The sequence below is a fragment of the Patagioenas fasciata genome, chromosome 18 (genome assembly GCF_037038585.1).
Source record: "Patagioenas fasciata isolate bPatFas1 chromosome 18, bPatFas1.hap1, whole genome shotgun sequence".
NCBI classification, from domain to species: domain Eukaryota; kingdom Metazoa; phylum Chordata; class Aves; order Columbiformes; family Columbidae; genus Patagioenas; species Patagioenas fasciata.
Window position 1 is genome coordinate 11,253,019 of NC_092537.1, and position 24,853 is coordinate 11,277,871.

At 44.2% G+C, this 24,853-nt stretch overlaps 1 protein-coding gene across 13 annotated transcripts in view; it reads right to left on the reverse strand.

Annotated features, from left to right (window-relative positions):
- Window positions 1–24,853, reverse strand: part of LOC136109597 (dynein axonemal heavy chain 9-like) — a 191,971-nt gene that overhangs the window by 37,529 nt on the left and 129,589 nt on the right. For all 13 annotated transcript variants that reach the window (XM_071816766.1, XM_071816753.1, XM_071816758.1 and 10 more), the window contains 4 exons: window positions 22,983–23,153; window positions 21,058–21,180; window positions 7,163–7,356; window positions 2,477–2,625 (listed from right to left, as the gene is read on the reverse strand). In XM_071816766.1, the coding sequence (XP_071672867.1) occupies window positions 2,477–2,625; window positions 7,163–7,356; window positions 21,058–21,180; window positions 22,983–23,153 (637 nt within the window). The remainder of the gene's footprint in view (window positions 1–2,476; window positions 2,626–7,162; window positions 7,357–21,057; window positions 21,181–22,982; window positions 23,154–24,853) is intronic.

Below are 24,853 nucleotides of genomic sequence, written 5' to 3' on the forward strand. Positions count from 1 at the left end.
GCCTTACTACAGCAACCCTCTGGGATACAGCTCTCCCCATATTTGAGAGATTCCGGTTTTCTTTCTACCATTTCTAGTGGCTTTGAGAGCTGTTCATCTCTGCCTTCAAGACCCACCCTCTCAAGAATCAGAGTACAGTTTGGGTTGGAAGGGACTCTAAAGCTCCTCTAGTTCCAACCCCCCCGCCATGAGCAGGGATGTTTTCAACCAGACCAGGTTGCTCAGAGCCACAACCAGCCTGGCCTTGAACACTTTCAGAGATGGGGCATCCACAGCTTCTCTGGGCAGCCTGTGCCAGAGCCTCACCACCCTCACGGGGAAGAATTTCTCCATCAAATCTCATCTAAATCTACCCTCTTTCAATTTAGTCTTATAAAAGGTATACATATCCATTACATGCTAATATAAATACCTACATATAAAGATGCACATCAGTGTATGTTTGGAATGTTAAAATTAAAGAAGGGATGAGGCAAATTTATAGAAGGTAAGGCACTAATGCAAACCAGGTGATCAATAATAGAATTGATATCGGTTGTTATTTCCACTTCACAGACAGGGACAGGACTGTGCTGGCTGCTCCACCAAAGACGGCGCCAGTCTGCCCTGAGCCGGGACCTGGGGAAGCTTCCCCAGCCATCGGGGTTTGCGGCGGGTCCTCCCCGCGCTGCCAAGCAAAGGTCCCAGGAGCGAGCAGCATCTGCAGGAGGAGATCTTCCATTCACAAGAATTATCTAGCCAGACTTGCTCTTTAATAAAATCTAATGAAGGGCAGAGAATATATTGAATAATGAATCTGATCCAAACCCTGGTGAGGCAGGCTTTAAGGCCAGTAGAGCTGTACTGAAGCAGTGATTTTATTTCATGAGATTTTTGTCACTTTTACTTGCTGTAGCTTTTCTGTCTGACTAACTGCAGGTGTAAACACACGTCTTTACAATTCCAATTAAACCATTCATGGTTGGATTTTAGTGCTTCACTTCCCAGCACAATGAGAGACAGGATCACTGACATGGCAGCAAAGGCAAGCCAAGCACACGACAGGACCTTCCTCGGGGACATCCCCTTCCGTCCACAATAGTAAGACCTGAGTCAGGACAGAAAGAGCACAAAACACGGGCCAAAGTCCAGGAACTCCCTACGAGTGAAATACCATCTGGCTTGTGGCTTAGGTTGCACTGGGCTTTAACATCTCTGAAAGCTGTGGAAATGTGGGTAGAGACTGACTCAAATACTATTTTGGGATGACCCAAAAGGTGCACCACAGAGAGGAAAAGAAACCCACAGGTCAGTGTTCTTCCACTGCTCACCTGGATGATGTTACTGGTTTCTCTGGTTTCAGTGTTACTGGTTTCTCTGCTGGGGCCACCAGCCTTGATGATGATTATTCTGGAGACCTGCCTGCTAAAAACCTGCCAGCAGCTCTACTGTGGTCCTGCGAATTGCATGTCTGTGATTAGAGGCATTTGGACAATGCCCTTAATAACATGCTTTAACTTTTGGTCAACCCTGAAGCGTTCAGGCAGTTGCATTAGATGATAATTGTGGAGTCTTTTCAACTGAAATATTCTATTCTAGTCTAGTCTAGTCTAGTCTAGTCTAGTCTATTGTAATTCAATTCAGTTCTATTCTATTCGACACTCTACTCTACTCTACTCCGAACAGTTTGAATATACAAGACTCCACACTGCTGGGAGCATCAGAGCTTGACCAGAGATCACAGTCCTGGAGATACGTGGAGAAGGAGAAAAGATACGTGCTGAGGAGCACAGCAATTGGAGCAGCCCTGAAACAGCACCCAGAGACATCGGACCCTCTGGCCCAGCGGGATGGAGCCCCTTGGCTGTAAAAGTCTCAAAAGAAGTGGCTGCAGTGACGGTTGGACAATCAGAAGTGATATCGATTCCAGACCTACTGTAGTTGCCATGTCCAGGCTGAACATGATAATTCTTCCACAGAGGAGCTGAGACCCAGAGGGAATTCTGCACGTTGGCACCTTTAGAGTGCAGGCATTGACTGGTGCACAATAGAAATCACTCCATCTGAGCATCCGCACCAAAACCAGCTCAGGAAGGATGGGATTAGAAACGGGAAACTCTGCTGTTAACCAGCAGAATGTTATAGGGAGCTGGTGCTTATTTTTAGCTATCTGACAGCATATTAGATATCTCTGATGTAAATTATAGGTTGTGTTCAAGACCAGCTCAGAAATCGTTGCAGTCTGAGCCACACTGGGAATCCAGGCAATGCAGTGAAGAGACAAGTTTTAATTTAAACTATAGATAAAAATCCAAAAAGCTTTATGGAAAAAGAAAAAACAAAACCAATCACGTCTTCTCACAATTATATATTTTTAACAGATTACTCCATTATCTGCAAAGAGATGAGTTTAAAAACAAACTAACAAAATAGAATAAGAATGTCATGCCAAGATAAATGCAATGTTGCAGTACGCCTAGAGACAGGATTGTTTTACCTTGTTTCTCCACATCCTTCAGTGGGTCGACTCCCGGGGACAGGATAAAAAACACTGGGGTTGCAGGTCCTGATTCCTCGAAAGTCGTTGCGAAATCCAGGGATCTCCCTGCCACGTATTTACTGCCGAGCTTCTCTTCCACAAAATCTCTGCCAGAAAGAAAACAATGTTTTGCCAGTCTGCTGTTGTTCAGAAAAGACAGACTTCCTGTAAATAATCAATTAATTAGTATTCATTTTGCTGATTCAAACAAATGAGAAACTTAATGAAAGAAATGGGCATGACAAATTTTAGAGAGGATCTGCAGGCTGGGCCTCAGGAGCTGTCATTTAGAGGCAATGTTTGGCATTTTTTACCGGGGTAAAATGACACCAATATCTGACAAATGCCACCTGGAGGGAAAAAAGTGGGACCCCCCAGCCCAACGTTGTATTCAGAAGCTCAATGCAAGTAGAGGCTTGATTCTGACAAAGGGATCTCAGCGGAGAAGAAATAGTTAATGTACAGAAAACAGCCGTGTACTTTGTAATCCATACAGCCTTTGAGGGGAAAGAGTGTTCCTTTGGAATTATCACTGAAAGTCACAAAAAGTCCAGATGATTTACCAAATGACTTTGTTCTGGGAAGACAAAAGAGCTCTAAGAATATCCAGTGTGTGTCGCTTAAGCCCCTGCGTGAGAATCACAAGGGAAAATACAGTTGAGTGAAGGGGAAATAAACCTCCGCTCCACAGCATCTGCCTGAAGAGAATCCGGCGAATGGAGAACGGAATCTCCCCAGGGGGAGCTTTCCAAAATCACGGCTTTAGGAAAAGAGGACACAGTGAACATCGACTGAAAGGTAGGGATGTTGTATTCAAACCCCAGGAATCAGCAGCTGCTTTTCTAGCACAGATTCATGACTCAGGCCTTTCGAAAACCTCAGGAACACAGCGAAGGAAAACATCAGCCTGGCGGATGATACCAGAATAAGGCAGGCAAATTCCTTCTAAGAGAGCCGAGAGTCTCCTGCAAGGACTAGCGCAAGGCAGGAGGAACAGAGATGCTTTAGGGATTGCGACAGAAAAAGCTTCCACTTTGTTTGGCACCTCTTTCAAGTAGATTTTTCTGTTCTGGGTCAAGATTTGCTGAAGGGCCACTGGAAAGCTTCAGTCCATAAAATTTAAAGAAGTCCATCAGATACAAGGTCACAACGTTCTTGTCTCAGCTCTATGAAACGACGCCTTGAAGATTCAGAAACACAACTAATGTGACTTGGAGACTTCAAAATGGACCACATGTGCAGGAAAGGAAGATCTCAGGGACAGGACTGGCAGAGTGCCTACACTCGGTGTCTTTCAGCTAAGGTGTTCATAGGCTGGTTCACCCTGTAAGCAGTAGGATTTCAGAAATGGTGGCAGAAAAATAAAGCAAAAATGCCCTGTGAGACAAATGGCTAATTTACAACTTTGCTAGGTTATATGAAGCTTAAAATCCTTTATCTGGGGAGCTGGAGGTGCCAGCTACTGGGATCCTTAGTCCTTCTGCATTGTCTGTCCCTCAGTGGAGCACCAGTGCTTTCGGAAGGACTTCACCATGACCAAGCTATACCCTGCTAGTAGCTGCTGAACCAATCTGACCTCATTGTGGATGCGAAAGTATGGGAGCACATGAAAGGTGTTGCAAGAATCTCCTTGCTGATGTTCTTCAAGAAGACTGAAGGATGAAATAGGTATTTACACTGGAAAATTCCTCTTGATGAAATTATAGAATCATTTTGGTTGGAAAAGACTCTTAAGATCATCGAGTCCAACCATCTCTGGCACCAAATCATGTCCCTAAGAACCTCATGTATACGTCTTTTAAACACCTTCAGGGATGGTGACTCAGTCAGTTCCCTGGACACCTTATTCCAATGCTTTACAACCCTTTCCATGAATAAATTTTTCCTAATATCCAATCCAAACCTCCCCTGGTGCAACTTGAGGTTGTTCTCTCTCATCCTATCACTTGTTCCTTGGGAGAAGAGACCAACACCCTCCACGCTCCAACTGATTCTTAGTGACGGACGGCAGAGCACTGCCCTTACCTAAGCTCTAAGGAGCGAGTCATGATAAAAGTGCTTTCTCCTGGTGGCTCCTTAGGCCTAGGCAATAAAACAGTCTATGCAAATATCCCCAGTGATCTGGTACAAAGAGAGGCTGAAAAACCTAAATTCCAAGATGGGGAAATGCAAGAAGCCTGTACAGGGGTGGAGGGAGGGTGGCATCCATTTCATTTTAGATACTAAAGAGCCTCCTAGACCATCTTTATGGAGGTGTTATATATGACATGGGACATAAAGAGCTTTATGCCTTTCTGAACAGCAGCTGGAGATGGGGCAGGGATATTCTAGGGCACCTAAACCACTCCTAATAACCTCTGGGTTAGGATACTGAGTTACTCCTTGACCGCTTAAATGCACTGAAGCACTTGTCAAGACTCTCAGAGACAGGAAGGCTGGGACTATATTTGTAGTGATGTTAATTGATCATCAGTAAGGTATTTAATGTTGGCATGTTTAACTGGTACATAGAAGGAAGAGATCTGCAAGTTACAGATCATAGAACCATAAGAGTTGGAAGGGATCCCCAAGGCTCATTGAATCCAACTCCCATCCCTGCACAGGACACCCCACAGGTCACCCCGTGTGTCTGAGGACGTTGTCCAGTCTCTCCTTGAACACTGTCAGGTTGGGGCTGTGACACCTCCCTGGGAGCCTGTTCAGTGTCCAGCACCTCTGGGTGAAGAACCTTTTCCTCATGTCCAACTGACCCTCCCTGGCACATCTTCTGCCATTCCCTGGGCTCTGTCACTGTCACAGAGAGAAGAGCTCAGCCTTGCCTCTCCTGCTCCCTGCTGAGGAAGCTGTAGGCCGCGATGAGGTCTCCTCTTAGTCCCCTCTTCTCCAGGTTGAACAAACCAGTTGAGAACTGGAAAAGAACTTTTGTTACTCAATGATGTTGCAGATATGCAAAACTCAATGAATTTGTTAAGACACGTATGACCTTGAAATGCTACTGGCTCTACAGGATCCGTCACTTTTTGAAGAGTCACAGACACAATCCAGCTTTGGAGGTGCTTAGGAAAACAAGAGAGCATAGGACCATTGGCCTTCTGTGTGGCTGCTATACTAGAGGAATATGATACTATCAAGGAGGAATCAGGAAGTCAAAGGCATTTTGACTGTCATTGTCACCACTAATAATTTCACATTTGCTTTTGGGGTATGAGATTTCCCCAAACAAAAGCTCTTCTTAAGCCTCTTGGGTCTAGATTCTAACTATCCTGTATTTCAAGAAGAATTTTAGTCACATACACCTGCAAAGAAAGTCTTGGGGAAGGTGCTGCGGACTGTTAGTCTTCGCACGTGTTTATGTTCTAACCTATTCTGAGATAAGAAACAAACCAAACAAAACCATTTAAATACTCTTCTGTGAACAGAGAAGTATGACATGCTCAAACCCTAAAAATATCCAGCCAAGCTTTTGAACTTGGATTCCCTTACCTGTTCATAAAAGAGAAATATGAAAGGAATTGAGGAATTGAAACTTTATGTTCTGGTTATTTTTGAGCTATGTGAGTACTACCATTTTGGTCGAAAGGAATTAATTAAGCTTGCTTAAATGAAATATGTACTTAAAATTTCAGGAAGACAAATGCTTATTTTACTCAAACTAAATAATGACAGAAAAAACAATCTTTTCAGCTGAGAGAACACATGGATAACCCAGCATTAAACAAGTAACAAATGTAAAAGAAGATGGTTTTGAATGGTATAATTATGACAAATTATAGTTATTTAATTTAATAAAACATTAAGAAATTGACCATAGTGAGACTTCACTCAGTCTTGCCAGCGCTTTTCTGTGAATTTTAAACCAGAAACAGAAATCTAGTTCATCCGCTGAGTAACACAGTCTGGTACACACACCCGTATACATGCACATGCCAGATGGTGGAGCAACACAAACCATTTGGGAGGCAGTGGCATGAGAGCCATTGCAGAAATGTCAGAGCCCAGACTACTAGGACAGAGAAGAAAAAAACAAGTCCTAAAGGAGCAAAGGACCTTTAGTTTCTCCTGGAACAAGCTTTCTCCTACCTTCATGCAGTTTAGATTTGCCTAGTTACCTTCACTACATAATTTACAACTACAACTTTCAGAACTAGCATCACATAAATTATGAATTTTACAGGAAAAAAAAAAAAAGAGAAAGCCTCTACAAGATTTTCCTTTCTATATTCTTGCGCCTAAGGAACAACCATAAAGGATCTAGTAACTAATATCGACTTAAATGAACCCTAGGAGTTGTATTGATCGTTAAAAGTCTCCAGCAGCTGTATAACACCTGTGTGATGATGCTCGTTTCTGACTTGGCATGTCTGCTGCTCACCCAGTGTGAGTTAAACTGTTTCCATCGCTATCGGTGATATTGGGGTTAGACCTCCCCAAGCAAGAAACTCCAGTTAAAATAAATGTTTTGACAGCCTAGCAGAGTTGAGAGATGCCTCATTCAGCAGGCTCCTTTATGGGAAACCAGTGTGCAGCACTCATATTCTGTAATCAATACATCCAAACATATTCCTGAATTACCCCCGTGCCCCACACAACGCACACCCAGCGTTGTCTGCTGATCGAGGGCGTACAGAGCAGCAGGGTCCCCACCTGACAGCGTAGCTCATGCGGTCGGGTCGGACGGCTCTCAGGATGCACAGGCGCTGCAGGGCTGACTTGTTCTTCCACTCCTGGGGGAATTTCTCCTTTTCCGGACACTCAGATTCCACAAATTTCTTCCACCGTTTTGCAGACCCCTCAATGTCCCGATCCAGATTCCTGAATTCCTCCATGGATGAGAGAGCCTGTTAAAATTCAAGGGAGGTCTTTAGAAGAATAATCATACATGCCTTTGAACGATTTTTCTAACGTTACTGACCGCTCATGTGTTGCTCCATCAAAAGGGTCACAGCTGGAGCCTGGGAAACAGCCAGAAACCCACCAGGATCAGACTTCGACCCTTCTCCTTTCCCTAAATCTGTTGTCAGCACAATCACAGGACACGGAATCAACACAGGCCATTTGCAAGGCCACAGGAAAATATGACTGAGGACAATTTCATACTTATGGAAGATACATACCCTGAGATTTTCTACCATGTGTATCCTCTGAACTGAAACACGTTTCATAGAACCTCAGCTCTAAAATCCAAACACAACCTTCCCAATGGTCTCACCCACATCACTGCAATGCTCCTGCCCAGCAGTGAAGCCACACATGGCATCCAGGCCATGGAAGTGACAATACAGGAAAGGATTAAAGAATTCAGGCTGAGAGAGTTGGGGTTTTCAGCAGGAGAAGAGAAGGCTCCATGGAGACCTTATTGTGGCCTTTCCTTACTTAAAAGGGGTCGATAAGAAAGATGTGGACAGACTTTTGAGCAGGGCCTGTTGTGATAGGACAAGGGGTAATGGTTTTAAACTAAAGGAGGGAGATTCAGGCTGGACATGAGGAAGAAATTGTTGGCCCTGAGAATGGTGAGAGCCTGGCCCAGGTTGGCCAGAGAGGTGGTGGATGAACCATCCCTGGAGACATCCCAGGCCAGGCTGGACGGGGCTCTGAGCAACCTGAGCTGGTGAAGATGTCCCTGCTCATGGCAGGGGGGGCACTGGGGGAGCTGGGAAGGTTCCTTCAACCCAAACCGTCCTGTGATTCTATGATTCTATGAATTTGGCATCATTTACAATGCAGTTCTCCATAACTCAAAGCAAGAAGAAATCTTCTCTCCTTTTTTGAAGCCAGAACTCAGAAATCTCAGGTGACAGGCACTTGTGACTCTCAACCATCCCAAACATGCCCGATTTGGATGGTAGTTGGAAATTCTGAGCCCACATCTGACAGGAGAGCGCACTGGTGGCACTCCTGTGAGCCGCAAGTCTGCAAACAGTCCCCTTACTGCTTCAACAGACACGAAGAGAATTGTCACAACAACCGATGGAAAACGTACTTTTGCATCTAGGGTGCTCGGTATCCAAAGGTAAACTCAGGCTTGCCGTGCTCACCAAAACTGCTTTTTATAGTGATTTCATGGTTGGACTATTCATCCTCTTTGTCTTTATACACATGCCATTATTTTTCCCTCCCTGTTGCCCTGTGAATCCACCTCCCTTGTCTGCACAGTCTGGTGCACACACTGTGAAGCCACAGCACTGAGACTTCACCACACAGTCGTGGTGACCAGGGCACCCCAAATCTCAATAAACATTGTGCAAACTGTACATGGGTGAGCGCTTTCTTTGTACAAATATGCATACCATCCTGTGCCAACATAAAAATCAAATCGCTGAGATTTGTACTTGCTAAAACACACACCAAGATTAACTTCTCAGTGCTACAAGGCTGTAGCAGAAACAGGTAGCTGAAGAATGCCCCAAAGTACAGCTGAGTAAGCCAGTACTTAAATGATAATTACAATGAAAATGTAGCTAGATTTTTTTGCTAGAAAGAGGCAACTATAAATGTTATGCAAAGAAATAAAGAATCCAAATTATCTTTCATACAAGTGGCAGCAAAACGTATTGCACAGCTTGTAAGGTTCTTCTGGATTTCAAGCAAAATTCTCGCTGAAACAAACATCTTCAGAGCATTTTGCATAATCTGAAGCTGTAAGCAGTTGAACATGACGTGGAAAAGCCAAGTGGAGTATAAAAGACAGTGAATGAGCTATTTTCCATAGAAACAGAAAGCCACAGAGCAAAGCAGAAGCTTCTTGCTGGGCAGAGGTGTTCTGCACCACTGGTGCTCCAGCTCACGTCCCATCCAGCTCCGTTGCGGAAAGCAACTAAGAAAGCTCCTTAAAAAATGCCAGTGTCACACCTCATTCAGATCAACTGCAAAGATACACACTTGCCAAAGGGCTTCGGAAGTCATGGAAATGCCCTGACAGAAATGCTGAGAGATTGCCCAGGATACAGTGCTGCTGCAAACGAGGCAGAAAACACTGAAGGCTGTTCTGCTCTAAGAGGTGCAGGAGAGCTGGGCTTCCCAAGGAGAGGAGAGCAGCGTCAAACTTTGGTATTTCTAATAGACAGAATTGAGTTGAGCTGGACTTCAACACAAAGAGGAAACTAGGGGAAGAAAGCAGTCAGAAAAAGAGGCTCCTTATGACAAATGGCTTCAAGTTTTTAGCAGAGGGAATGTGGGTAGATGACAGAGAGAAGGAGGTTGCAAAGCTGTTCCTGGTGGGTGCCGTGGATCCAGGCCATTTATTGAATATACACTGACACCATCACAGAAGCAAGGGTTGGAAGAAACCTCTGGAGGTGTCTAGTCCAGCCTTGTGCTCAGACCAGGCCTACAGGCAGTGCTGGACCAGGCCAGCTGTGGCTTTGTCTACCAAAACGCCGACCTCTACAACAAAGCGCTCTCAGCCTCTCTGGGGTGCTCTGTTGTAGAACTGCACTATTCTCCTGGTAAAAAGGATTCTTTTGGTTAATATGTTGAAGCTGAACCTCCCTACCTGCAATTTGTCACAGTTGATCCTAATAACTTTCACTGCCAATAACAAGGAGAGTTTGGCTCTCTCATCCCACAGCTGGACAAATCCTTCCAACTTCCCTCACAGGTCATGAGCTCCAGGACCAGAACTGGAGCTATAGGCAGAGTCGTACTTGCAGATATAACTATAGATGCTCTTCCAACAAATCAAGCCTTGCCCAAAGGCACGAATTCATCAGTATCTCCACAAAAGACACAGGTAAGAGCACAGCATGGACTGACTCAGTTTGGCGCTGACCATCTCCATGCCAAACTCCCTGGGATCCTGAGGATTCCATGAAGAGGAGTGTGAGGAAAGTGGCGATGCAGCAGATGTTCTTTCCATGTACAGATTAACACAGAGAAATGTCAGCGACAGAAGTACTTGCTCCAAAAATCAGTGCCATATCCCACTTTTTGTGAAAAACCAGCAAACGGAGCACAGAACACGAGAAATCGAATTTCACGGGATCAATGCTATCTATTCTGATCTGCCAACACCTTGTCCTCGAAGCAATAAGTGTATTTGATGCACCTCTCATAGCTGAACACAATAGAACGGCAAAAGCTGAATTCAGTGGATTCATCAGTGCAAACACTTATATAAAATGTTTTAACACTGTTGACTTTTGAAGTGACTTACTTAAAATACCACTTCAGAATTTTGGCTGCTGTTGCTTCAAGAAGTCTCTGGGTGATGTTTAACAAGGGAGACTCTGAAAAATTGCTTTCTTCTTACTAAATGACAGCCATGTAATCAGAGATGATAGCCTCTCTCCCCCTGAACAACATGTTGCAGAATCGAGAAAGCCCTACTTGCAAGTATAAAGTCTGTATTATATAAATTAACACTAAAATTTTCATTAGTCAACAACTTTAATTGCATTTATTAGGAGTGATGGTATTAATAAGAGATGTTTCTATTTAAAAGCCAGTGCAATGAAAGCTATCTCAATCAGTAATCTTTCTGTGAATATTAATTGCTTTTCTATACCTCTGCTGTGAAATTTTCCAAGGCACTGACACCAGCCATAAGACTTCACTGTTTCCAAGCAGCAGGAGTAAAGGTGGGAATGGTCCACTGGGACAGCAGGTGGGTACCACCCATCAACCTGTAGCGTGGCTATTTTTGTCCGCATAATGAAGAATCCATTTGTCAATCAGAGTTGTCATGGAAATGGAGACACACAGAAAACATCGATCAAAATAAAATACGATCAAAAGAGCAGGAGGACTAAAGATCCTGTTTTAGAAACTGACCCTACAATCACATCTGGTGGCTGGAAACAGGAGGGTCTTGAGTTTGTATCTCAAAATGAGACTTTGGGAGCAAAACGGGGCTCTTCATATCACATCGAGGCGAGGATTACGGTTTTCTCAGAGAAAATGATTTTTCATTCACTGAATCATAGACAACTTGCTTTATCACTTTGGGTTTTCTTGACATTTTCTCGTCTAAGTCAGAACCAGCTTTAAACCGGAGCCGACGTGGCAGCAGATCTGTGAATGTGACACATTCATGAATGCAAAATACTCTCTTTCCCCCCACGGCTGTAGGAAATACAACATGTATCAGCCATTGGCTTGGAGAAAGAAACCCTAATTGTCACCGCAGGGCAATGCTGGTGTCCTCACAGGGTGTCCTTAATTACAAGGCCTTTCAGAGAGTCAATAAAGGGAAACGGGATCATTGCAGAGACACAACAACGCGGGGGACAGGGACACGTTCCAGATGGGCACAAGGAGCTGAAGATAGGCTCATTTTCCCCTCGCTGCCTGCAGAGGATGGGCTGAGTCTGAAGTGAAAGGAACAGCTTCCAAGGTCTGGTGTCATTGCTACTGCATGTGATTTATCTCCTGCTGCCAAATACACCACACCAAGCTTTTGTAAATTTATTAGAGAAAACACTTGCTCTTGTCGGTGACGGCAGTTATCCTATGGACACCATCTGGGCAAAACTGGCCCCAAGTTTAGGCATTCCTTCAGAATACAGAGCCAGTCAAACCAGCGCTGCCAGAGTGAGCTGCTAACACCTATGAACCACATTCCCTGGTAGCCATGAGACTGGTTATATCTGATTCACTTTCAGTCTTATCTCCTGATACATCTTGCTTTAAAGAAAAATAATCCCACTGAACCTATACATTGAGAAGACACACTTTGCTTGCCTGAAGCTTGGGAAAAACCTCACGCATTTCAAATCGCCTTCTAAATATCTTAGATTAGCACTGCAAGTTCTGCTTATATAGGCTTCTGTGAATATTCATAATTTCTTCCCTTCATTTCCTGCAGGTGGCCCACATCTCGTTAGGAAAACCAGCATCCCCGCAGTTGGAAAAAGCTCCTGGAAGAATGGGAAAGTCCAACCTGCATCTGGCTTTAATTGATAGATTGCATCATTCTGAAAATAGATGTATAGGGAGATGAATTACTGCACTACTGTTAACTAGAGGGATTAATGTAGAAAATGATGGATTATTTGCCATCTTTTCCATTGAGGTTTTGCCTTATATTATTCATTCACTGAAGGTCTTATTTTCTGTTTAGCTGCACTACCTGAATTACAAAACTTATAAGAAAAACGTCTACCCAAGGTAAAAATAAAGACATGATGGGTTTGACAAACTTCAATCAGCTCTTGACACAAAAATGTTGTTTTAATCATCCTTGTTTCTTTCATAAAATCTGATAGACAAACTCACTGCTCAGTGTGTCCCATCTTCATTCAAACTCCTTGCTTTCTCCCCATACCTAAATTGCACTAAAGCGTATGTAGTGCCATGACATGACACTATACAAAAAACCATGCTTCTTCTTATCTGCAGAATCCTTCCTGGAACATCATGACACACAGAACCCTCATGGCTGGACAACAGCAGTGGTCTGAGGAGTGATGACTTGGGTCTCATTACCTTTCATTGGGAAATTCCAGGTGAAACCTGTATCATGAATCAGAAAGCGACAGCTTCAGCACTCAAGTCCTTCCTGCTAGTAGGTTCTTACAGCTCCACTGGATAAGAAAAGTCAGCAACAGAAATGAGAATTAGCCATAATCTTCCTATTCTAGTTGCTTGTAAGCACCCACCAAATTTTCATGATTTTGCCTGCGATGTTTCACAGCTGGGTTCACATTGCCATTTTTCCTGTGTTTTCTGCAGGTGTTGTACAGGTGGTTTTGACAATGCTGCTCTGTCAAGCCACACTTCCCATGGTTCTTCTTCACTCTTTGATGCTCTCCAGCACATCAGGGACACGCAGCCAGAACCAGAAGCAGGCCATGGGTGACAGCTGAAAGGTGGTACTTGTGTATTCCTGAAAAGTTCCCTGTATTTGACTCTTACGAAACACAGATGGGCCCTCACCATGGGCCAATGCACAACAAAACTGAAAGAGAAAATATGTCTCATGGACTGGAAGAGCTCAACTGAAGGATCTGTTCCAGGATGTCACCAGCTGGAAGGCTCTCAAGGTCTGTGGTTCTGTGTCCTGATACAGATCACAGAATCATTTTGGTTGGAATGAGATCATCGAGTCCAACCATAACCTAAATCTAGCACTAAACTACATCCCTAAGAACCTCATCTATATGTCTGCTCAACCCCCCTAGGGATGGTGACACCACCACTGCCCTGGGCAGCCTGTACATATATGTGCACACAGGTATAGACTCATCTCTCAATGAGGCTTCTCACAGCTCTTCTCACAGCAAAAGCCTCACCCAAGGTTTCATGGGGGCACCACAGCAGAACTGGCCTCAAGAACAGGCAACCAGAGTCAAGAAGCTGCCTTGGTGCACTCAGGTCCCTGGCACAATCCTCATCCGTGTGCCGCACGACCTGCTCGAACGAGCTCAGCAACCAAAACTGCAAGCAATCTATGCCGGTCCCTCGCTATCCTCTATCACAAAGACTTTCCAAATGTCTGGTGTGAATCTTTCTCGCATTACTTTGAGATGCACCTTGCTTTATCCCTTACTGATACAGAAAAACTCTCCTTTGGAGTACACATTTGAGGACCATGCCCTCCTGTCCCTGTAATCTTGAGGGCCTCAGACATAATCCCTTCTCCCTCTCCTCAATCTCTTTTCGCAGTCCGGTGTTCAGGTACCTGACACTTCTCACTGCTCTCCTCCACCCCGTTTCTAGAAGGTCCACATCTTTCTCCGAACACAACACTCAAAGATGGAATCAGATTCCAGCAGAGGCTTGGCCAACTCTGAGTGAAGTCAAAAGCATGTACCCATGGCCCTATCAGCCTAAACTGGTTGCACAAGGATGCTCCATTCAGGTACTGGTGATACTGTGGTCAGTGATGCAGTGATCACACGGTGGGGATGATACCAAGACAATGAGTCTCTCCACAAAAGGCCATCTCATGTGCCTCAAAGCAAGTAAGGTTTTGGTGTTACCATCAGGGTTCCAGAGATTGTTCCCAAACAAAATTTGGCTGAGCACTTAATCTGCAGTCTCTACAGGTGTTCATGTGAACCAACACATGCTCTACCACATTTCAGACACAAGGAGCTCCAACAGGTCACAGAATCCCAGGCTGGCTGGAGGCTGAAGGGACCTCTTCAGATCCCCCAGTCCAAGCCCTGCTCACGCAGGGTCACAGAGCAGATCACACAGGTGGGTCCAGGCGGGTTTCAATGTCTCAGAGAAGGAGACTCCACACATGCCCTGGGCAGCCTGAGCCAGGGCTCGGGAACCCTCAAGGTCCTTTATGGCAGATCTGGCTTAAAACGAAGAACTAACAGAGGAGTCAAATCCAAGCCATTTGCCTTCATTGCCTTTCCAAAAGGCATCTTACACATGTAGGAAAGATGATGCCCAAAAGGGGATGAGGGCTGGCTCACCCTCGGCTGTGAGCAGAGCTCAGCTGTCAGACCTCAGAGCTCACTCCTGGGCCCACAGGTCACCGGTATCTTCTCAAGAGTGCACTGCAACTGGTTTGGTTTGGGGTTTTTTTCTGCTTTTTAAGTAAAGCAGATGACTTCAGAAGATGTACAATGTCTACAAAAGACACATTTGATACCTAAAAGATACCTCTGATGAAGCAATTACTTCCCTTTCCTTCCATTTAAAGAATGAAGGAACTTCTACATGCCCAATGAGCAGCTGCCAGCAGGTTTGTGTCGTGGGGAGTGCAGGACAGAGGCTGATGCTGCTGTGGGGGCGTCCAGAAAAACGCAGTTTCCACTGCAACCAAACCAACAAAGTACATCTTGAAATATTTGGTGTAGTCAAAAACCTCTGCTGTATTTCAGATAAACATCAGATCACCAGCCAGAAGGTTAAAAAGAAAAGAAGGGTTATTTCTGTGAGACATTGGGAATGTTTCTCTGAGACTGGAGTGCCAGTGGGGACAGATGAATGTCCTCAGGAAACTTCTAGATGAGAGAAGATAAATGCACGTCAAAGTGTCATAATCAATGATTTCTATCAAAGATGCACCAAAAGGCTGTAGATCTGAAGAGCAGAGTTAATAGAAGATAATTAAGACTATGGTTTTCTGGCTTAATAATAATTCTGAATGTCTACGGGAAGCTGTGAGCTGCAAGCGTTTCATATCTGTCCAGCGTGATCAAAGGACCTTGCTTATGCACAGAGAACACAATATAAGCAGCAGATTGTGTCACAATGAATCCTTGACAAGAATGAAAAATGTTAGTGTCCAGAAAGCACAAAAAGTGAAAGTTGGAGGAGAGAGTTCTGTTCTTTCGTCAAAAAAATCCAGTTTCTTAAATGTAAAATATATGCTTTGGTATTTTATCTCATAAGCCATACACGCGGTCTTATCATCTGCATTCTGCAAAATTATAAATATGGAGTTAATATACTACTTTGTCTACTGCTGTTCTCCTCCTCGAAAGCTGAATTCAGTATTTAGAGCTCATTATTCGCATCACATTTATTAGACAATGCCCTTTCAGTCGCGTTTTCATATCTGCATAATGAAAATCCTTCCTTTTCAGAAAAAGATGAGGGAAATGATTGGGATGAAGAAGTAATCCGAGCTGGCCAGGTGTATTCTTGCTGTATATTAACTAGCCTCACTTATCCTACGGGACACATCTGCATTCCGAGATGAAGAGGCACTGCAGAAAATATCACAAAGAAAAGAAGACTCAGGAAATGCGCATCCGTGCACAGGAGACCCAGCGCCGCCCGCATCCCGCCTCTGGGAACCGGACGGGCGCCCGGCTGATGGGACCGTGGTTCTGCAGAAGGCACGAGGCGGTGTGGACACAGCAGGGCCACAGGGAAATCCACTCACCCAAACTTCAGCGGGCTCAGAACTGCCCCAGTCTTTTAAAAAGGGCAGGTTTGGGAAAAGGCAGCGGTGAAAATGAATAGCAAGGGCATGGCCGTTGGCTGTGCTGGTGGTGGTGAAGCTCAGGAAGAGCTCAGCTTAACTCTGGGTACTTTCGTGTGATTTTTTCTAGGCAAGTACAAACTGCTCTGCTGAACCTCTAAGAAACACATGGGTGGTATTTTGGCACTGGGCACTCAATAGAAAATGCGCAACTATGCATCGTGTGAGGCTTGGCCTGAGCTAATAAGGCAGATTGTGTTAGATCAGGCTTAAAACCATGCTCATGCACCTATAAAGCCGTTCCAGAATAAAACTGCCTCAGACTATGGGGGGAGGGAGTTTCTGTCTGCCCATCTCACACCCAGACGGTGAGGAGAAGACACACACTTTTGTCTTGCCTGCTGATCTGCTCCTGAATCTGCGGCTACAGAGAAAGTCCAGGCACAAGCTCACCAGGAGCCACAGAGCTTGCCAGTGTGTTGCTGGCTCACATTTGACTTTGGCAAACTCATCGGCTCTCAGAAAATTTCGGGACACAGCCCAGGGTGTAGGACAGTCCAGGGTCTGTCCACAGTAAACAACGTATGAGGCCTCTGTGGTTTGGGAGGTGAAGGGAGTTTTGCTGTATGGATTCACATTGTGCCACATCACCCACAGCCATGGCCAGAAGCAGCTGCTGACCCATTTTACTTGTTAATCTGGACATGGTCTGGAAGCCCCAAGAATCATAAAACCCAGTTCAGTTGAGACAATACTCAGCTTCCATCCAGGTGTCAACACCTTCATCTTATGACACCGGAGACCTTCCAGTGAAGGAAAGAAGGAAAAAAAGGGGGAAAAACCCTACAGAGGACAAGCTCTACACTGATTGTATGTGAAGTTAAATTTTGCAACAAAACTATCAAGATGGTCATTTGTACACGGCTGTGGCCTGACATCCTGTGCAGTTCAAGCAGTAGCATCGTTGTACCTTTGCGGTTTAAGATGTATCCAGGTGTATCCAGGTAACCAACAGCCGAGTCAGGAGATACGGACAACCTGGTGCACACACAAAAGACTTCTGAAGAAGTACCAACCAAAATCAAAACTTTCAAGCCGAGTACTGGGAACAGAGAGGGTGAGGAAAGTATAACTTACTGTAATAAAGGAAACTGAAAAAAGACAGAAAATCTCATTAAGAGTAAAAGAATACTTCTGATTTCTCAAGAGATCACTACTAAGCACCTGCAAAAGACAGGCCTTGGAACGGAAACAACCAGCTCTATTGAACACCTGAGGCAGGGACTCAGCAAAGGCACTGCTTTCATTAAATGATAACATTTCCTCCCCTTCCTGCTCTTAACTAACCCTTCCATGACCCAGAGGCAGAGTTTGCACTGAGGATAACGAGTGTCCTTTGCTAGCATCTCCCTGGCTCCAGAGCAGAGCAATTTCCCTCCACAGGTATTAATTCTTCTCCCATACCAGCTGAGTGATGAACAGAATCAAGTTAAGCTCAGAGCAGTTTTTCTCAACCTGTACCGAGTTTGAATTCTCTCCTGTTTTAGGCTATTGTTTCAGCGCTAAAAAGCCTGAAACTCACCTTTTCTTTCCCAATTTTATCAGCAGATTTAATGAAAGATATTACCTTTCCCTACAAACCGTGCCCTTCTGGACAGGTACGTGGGTTTCTTCATTCCGGGGTAAATATTGAGCTGCCCTGGCACACACATGACAGCAAAAAGCTCTGTGAAACGTTTCACTAAACCATAGGATGTTTCAAAAAGATGGACCTGGTTTGAAATCTCTGTATTTCAGCAGCCATGAACTGCCCATGAATCAAACTCTTACTCACTTGAAAGGGCGAGACATCGAGTTTCAATGATTACTGCTAATGTGGTAACTCATTAATCCATTTGTAAATTTTTGTGTAATTGTAACACGTTGCCATGGTGAAATACACTGCTTTGAAATTGGGTCCATCTTTCCGAATCACCCTGTATTTTCCTGAAAGAGGATGGAAAACTAGACCATAAACACACGTCGGATGCTCCAGCATCATGAACTGCACAAATGCAAAGGACTATTAGCCTATATGTATTATTATTCAAAGAAGAACAATAAATAATAATCCAAGTCACACAAGGCTATTTGCATGCCCAGAGTCCTCAACATTTAATGAGGTTTCCTTTGAAGTTAATGTGCCCAAAGTGGGAGGCACAGAATGGGCCATAAATATCAGTATTGATTTCTTTGGCAGGACTGTGTTGGCCTGGAACCCCTGGCGAAAGGAGCGTTTTGTGAAGGAGCATTTTCAGTGTTTCCATAAAAAATTAGCAGAATGCTAAATTCCACTCGGAATTTGAAATATGAATCTGAAATGCACTTTGCTCAAGCTTTGTTGAAGAAACAATTTATTATAGCACTTAATCTTCCTGATGAAAGAAAAGGAGATTTTAGCCTATTAATGAGCTGTATAGAAGCCATGACTAATTAACCTAATTATAGCAGTCTGTGACAAAATGTGATTGCACTAAAACCATGCCTGGAGTAACTAGAGTTGCCAAAACCTCAAAAGCTAATAAACCAACACATATTAATAGAACATAAACAATAATAAAGTTGACACTGGCCAATATGATTTATGGTAAAATCAATACCACGATCATCACAAAAGACAATCTGAAATGCATTCGGTAATTCGATAATATGGAATGCACTATCTGAAAATCCTGAAATACACTGAAGTGGGGCAGATTATTGACCATCGACTGAAACTCTTTGAGATGTGCAGGAGTTTCCATCTGTGGTGGGTGCAATTGCCCCTGCAGCCAAACCAGCAGCAGTTTGGTTCAGGTTCAGAGGAGGGAAAGGCCTGAGCTGCAGCCGTGTCAAGAACTCCTGGTAGGAAACCCACAAGAGATCAGAATGGGAACTGAACACCAATGAGTTGTGGGCGCAGGGAGTCTTGTGTAGACTTTTCCTACTCTGTGCAATTAACTATGAGTCAACCACTTTATTCTATAAATAAGACAGCCTGGCTGAGCTCACTTTGAGTGGGTTGTATGGCAATAGTTGTACTACTCACAGGTCAGTGGATGAGCCCAATTTAAATTTAATAATTTAGCTTAAGTAAATGCACACTAAATACAATTAATCATTTAGAGGTATGAGTTGTATGATTTTTAATATAGTCCTTGCTTCGTGTTACTTGGTGAGCTGGATTTGCTAAAAACTTAAGCTGTGAAGTTGTGCTCATATTTACCAAAAGCAACTACAAACCACACTGAGCACTTGCAAGATAAGGTCCCGTTTGCACTTTGCTGGGAAGAATGGAACTGACTGGGGAACAATAATGATTCCAAGGTTAATGCGGAGACATCACAGACATCTGCGGGACGGGGCCTGATTTGCACTTTGAGGAGAAGAAAGGTTCACACAAAACAGCACCTATGAGACTATGGACCATAAACAGTGCCTGCAAAACAAAGGCACATGTTGGATCAGTGAAAAAGATCCAATTAGAAGCAAGAAGACCCCAAAGAGAAATATTGCTATTGGACTGGATCACGGTACAAATGGTTTGTAAAGATACAAAAGTCTATGGTTTTCTATGCTTGGACCTCTGCACAGGTACCCAGCTTGAGCCAGCCCTCCTGCTATTCTATTCCATTAATCTCTTTTTTTCCTGAGAATTTTGTTTCCCGAAAGTCTGCTCTCCACACAGTTATCAGGCCTCACCTGAAACTTTGCCTCTGCAGTTCTAAAATACAGACTCTGGAGCGAACGGTTATCAGGGAGGGGAAGCACCAGAAAATTTGCACTGCGACAGGTACAGGCTCCTGGAGAGAAGGTCAGCAGCATTTGGCTTGACATATTCCCCCATGTAGTAAATAACAGAGTGAACCTGCCACCCAACTCTTTAAAGTCGCACTTCCCCGCAAAATCTGAACATTGTTCTGCAGTTAGCAGAACCCTAAATTACTCCCTTGTGACACCACCTCAACCAAAAACCTCAACGGACTCAGTGGGAGAGGAGAAGCTGAGTGAAAAGGGCTCGTCTCACAGCTATTGCAAAGCAACGCCTGGTGACAGTCCCCTCAGTTCCTGCCTAACTCAGGATAAGCCTCCAACCCCCTCCAGCAACCAAATCACACCCTGCTGAATCAGGTCCAAAAGCAGCACAATTCACACTTGTTGACAAATAGGAGAAAAGATGGGACAGCTCTTGTCTCTTTGGGTTGCTCTTCCTCATCTCTCACTCCAAACACATGGCAGTTCTTGAATCTTCTCATTGCTCTGATAGTATCTGGTTGCAGAAGGTGTGCCAGCTGTCCATACTCTGTTCCCAGTACATCTCTGCAGATGGTAGTATCTACCTTAAATTCCCACTTCCTCCCAAATACAGCGAAGATCCCCATGTCCTTCACAATCTATAACCACAAAATCAGGCGATATTCTCACTCCTCTCTTACAGAGAGAGAAGCCTAAATCTCTGAGGGAAAAAACACCTTTTTGAGGACACACAGATCATCAGGGGCACAGTCATGAAGAACACACAAAGTCAGTCTTGTACCTACAGAACTCTCCATTTCCATGGCATTTTTGTGCCACTTCTCAGGTACGGTCAGGACTTTGTTCACCAGAAACTATAAGTACCAACCTGAAGGCTGCTGAAGGGCTTTTAGAGGAGATAAGGGATGCTGATTTCCCACAGTTCATGTGAAACAGGTACCTTGATTCCTCCCCAGGAGTGATTAGACAGGAACTCCACGGGGCTTGTGACTCTGGTCTGCGCTGGGTATCTTAGTAGGAAATCCAGTTCTACCGTGTTGATTTCTTTACTCATCAGAAGTATCTGTAAGTCCAAACAAACAAGATAACCTTGAGAAGCCGGGATACAGAGCAGTAATACACTGGAGAGATTAATTATTCAACTCACATAACTGCCAAATGCGTGGCTAAAAATTACACAGTGCTCCATGTTGGAGGGGTGTGATGAAACACACCGTGTGGGTGCTTTGGGTCTCCCCAAAAGAGGACCAGGAATGAGGATGGAGATCGGCAATGTAAGAGGATCAAAACTATGTAGCAAGCGCTGTGATCCACATTCATAGACAGCAGACTGGGGACAAGTCCCTGCCAGCAGAGACACAGGTTGAAGGATGTGCTGCACGTCCCTGCACTTGATATCAGTAGCTTGAGGACAGATGACTTCTTAAAATGAACCAGAGCACGTACATCCCTAACGAATGCAAGGTATGTCTTGTCCACCTCTCACTGTTGTGCTCAGTTTTGAAAGTGAGCAGGGACATACTGAGAGTCATTTGAAAACAAATGAATGAACAAACAAACAAAAATACAAACCAAACCTTATGGTACATGCACCAAGAGAATAAGCAGGTCCCTGAGGTCTCAAACACTACGGAGCACCTCGGTCATTCAGCTCCTACCAATGTTTTTACCACCAATGGTGGCTTTTGGGAATATTAATACATGGAGTCAGACTGCCAGAGCTATGTTGGAGGTAACTCTGGAAAGCTGTACATGCTCCTGAGTCCAGTTGGAGCCACTGCTCCAAGTGCTCTGCTGGACTGCTGAACCATCAGAGACAAACTCCAAAACCCTGAACATCAATTCTGGGTGGAAAAAGAGCAGTTCTAGAGCGGTGAGTTTGCCTTTACTTGTCACAGATCTTAAACTGCATCTCACTGTTGCCCAATAGGCAGTGGCATCTGCAGCGTGCCTGGCATCTTTCCCACCGATGATGGTCGTGAGCTGTTCAGCTCAAGAGCCAACTGGTTTATTATATGGGAGGATCTTGGGTCTCATCACTCAACTGTCTCCACACACTGAAACGCTGGTTTTCCTAACAACTTAAAGTTACCCATTAACTATTTGTAATGCTCAGTGTAGTTACAAGCACAATATGTGCTACTTAAATACTTTATTTAGAGATATATAATAGAAACTGTAGGTATCTTTTTGGTCAAAATTAAGGCTGACATTGCAAAATACAAGCTCACTTTTTACAGACAGATAATCTACTAAGTATATCGTTAGAGTCCATTGTTTGTACATATATATGTGTATGTATATATATATACTTACTTTCCTTTTTACACACAGCACTTCATTATGTAGAGTTGAAAACATGATGCCAATTATTGATCAAGGTTTACAAGACCTGCACAGTGTTCCAGCAGTTCTGACTTTGTTCATATCTGTGTTCGACATATCAGGGCATTTACACAGCCATTCCCCACACAAACTTAATCACAACCTCACCACACCATGCCAAGCACTATTTATTGATTGAATTTGATTTCACTCAAGATGATACTAACACACCAGACAAAGACAGCAGCTATGTAGCACATACTTATTTCAGATAAAACCAGTAAGTCTTCAAGACAGGCTTGCCTTGTCCTTTCAGGTCCTGCAAGTGGGTATTACTCTCTCAGAGTCAGTGTAATGCAAATCAAACACAGCATCTCTGGCTGTTATCAGCAAGAGAGACAGAAAAGAAGTTTCTCAGCCTTTATATTTGCTGCTCTGATGCTGAAGGCCACAGCTGTGACAGTTTGAGCTTTCCCTGCATGCCAGTATCTTTACCTGTAAAATCATTGCATACAAATTGTGTGGACCAGAGGTGTTTACCTGGAAGGTAACTTGAGCGGTGTAAGTCAGTTTATCACACTCGAACAGCCCCCGGGTTGTGTACTGGAACACGGAGAAGGTGATGCTGTCGATGAGGTTCAGCAGGCGCTGGGGTAGGCTCTCGTCGGGAGGTGCCCTCTCAATGGCTTTTTGAAACACAACACTGAACGCCTGGGTGGGGAGACAGAGAAAGATGCCGATGGTCTTTGCGTGCTCCTGGGTATCACCTGAACAGTGGTAATAAGTGAAGCCAACTCAGATGCTTTATCTATGGAGCCAAAAACAAAGTGATCCCCCTGCCCATCAGTGTGGCCCACCAGCTCCAGGAGGCTGGGGAACAAGTCTAGAGACCAAACCCTGTATCTGCCTTCAGCTGCTTTTCCATGTCACATTCCATGTGACATCTGCAGTGACTCATCTGCAGTTCTGTGTCTGGTTCTGGACAAGGGGGACAAGGAGAGTCCAGTGGAGAGACACAAAGATGCTGAGGGGTCTGGAGCATTTTTCTTGTGAGGAAAGATTGAGAGAGCTGGGGCTGTTGAGCTGGAGAAGTTGAGAGCGATCTGATCAATGGGATCGATATCTCAGGGTGGGTGTCAGAGGATGGACCAGACTCTGTTCAGTGGTGCCCAACGCCAGGGTGAGGGGCAACGGGCACAGACTGAAACACAGGAGGCTCCATCTGAACATGAGCAGAAAGTTGTTTGCTGGGAGGTGCCAGAGCCTGGCCCAGGCTGCCCAGAGCGGGTGTGGAGTCTCCTTCTCTGAGACATTGAAACCCGCCTGGACCCACCTGTGTGATCTGCTCTGTGACCCTGCGTGAGCAGGGCTTGGACTGGGGATCTGCAGAGGTCCCTTCAACCCAATCCAACCAGGCTGGGATTCTGTGACTCTGTGATGGTGCTCTCCGGGGTTTGAGAAAGCAGTGACAAGACAGGCTGACTGAATTAAGACACAATGGATATAGGAAACATTTCTCTGACCAAGTGTGTTCTCTCATAGGGCTTTCTCCACAAATGTTGAGCCAAAAGACAGTGGTGTTCCCAGAGGAAAGCCCGCCTCCCATTGCACAAGTGTTTCAAGTTACAAAAAACCAATTTCCCCAATTTAAAAAAAACAAATCCGCCAAGTATTTTACTGTTTGGATTCAGCAAAGGACAAGATGAGAAGGGCAGGTAGGATTTCACCTTGTGGAAGCGGGATTAACTCGTCAGAAAAACCCTCTCGGGATGGGCACATGCATCAAGTGATGCTCTTATATAAGATATTAAGGATCCTTGTAATAACACTTCTGATCTAAATAAGAAAGGACAAGAAAACTTCCAAAGCTGTCTGGAGAAAACCCATTAGCAAATTATCAAATGCAACTGGAAAAATTAAAAAAAAAAAAAAAACTAAATTAGCAATGCAAAGGCTCCATAGACTGGGACCCAGCTAACGGGAAATAACCAGGCCAATACAAATTAATAGCACCAGCTGGACAAGGCATGACTGTGTTGGCAGCATTATTTTTAAGGTCTACAAAGGAAAAATGATGCCTCAACAAATTATAGTAACATTGATACCCACTGCATTATTAAATAATGGTAGAATGGATTTTCCTGCTTACATTTCTTTAAATTGTGTTAAAACATGCTGCAGTTGCATATAAATCTTGTGTGCTCTAATTTATAATGGGCTTCTAGCTGTGCAGTAAGTAGTTTAAAATCATGTCTGTGCATCTTTACACAATGTTTTATGACCTGTCATCAAAATTTATTAGATACAAACATTTCATCCACTAATTTTCTATGTATTTATACACATCGCTAATGTTAACTGGAAAACATAAAACAAACCAAACACAGCAGATGTAGATTAAAGGTGAAACC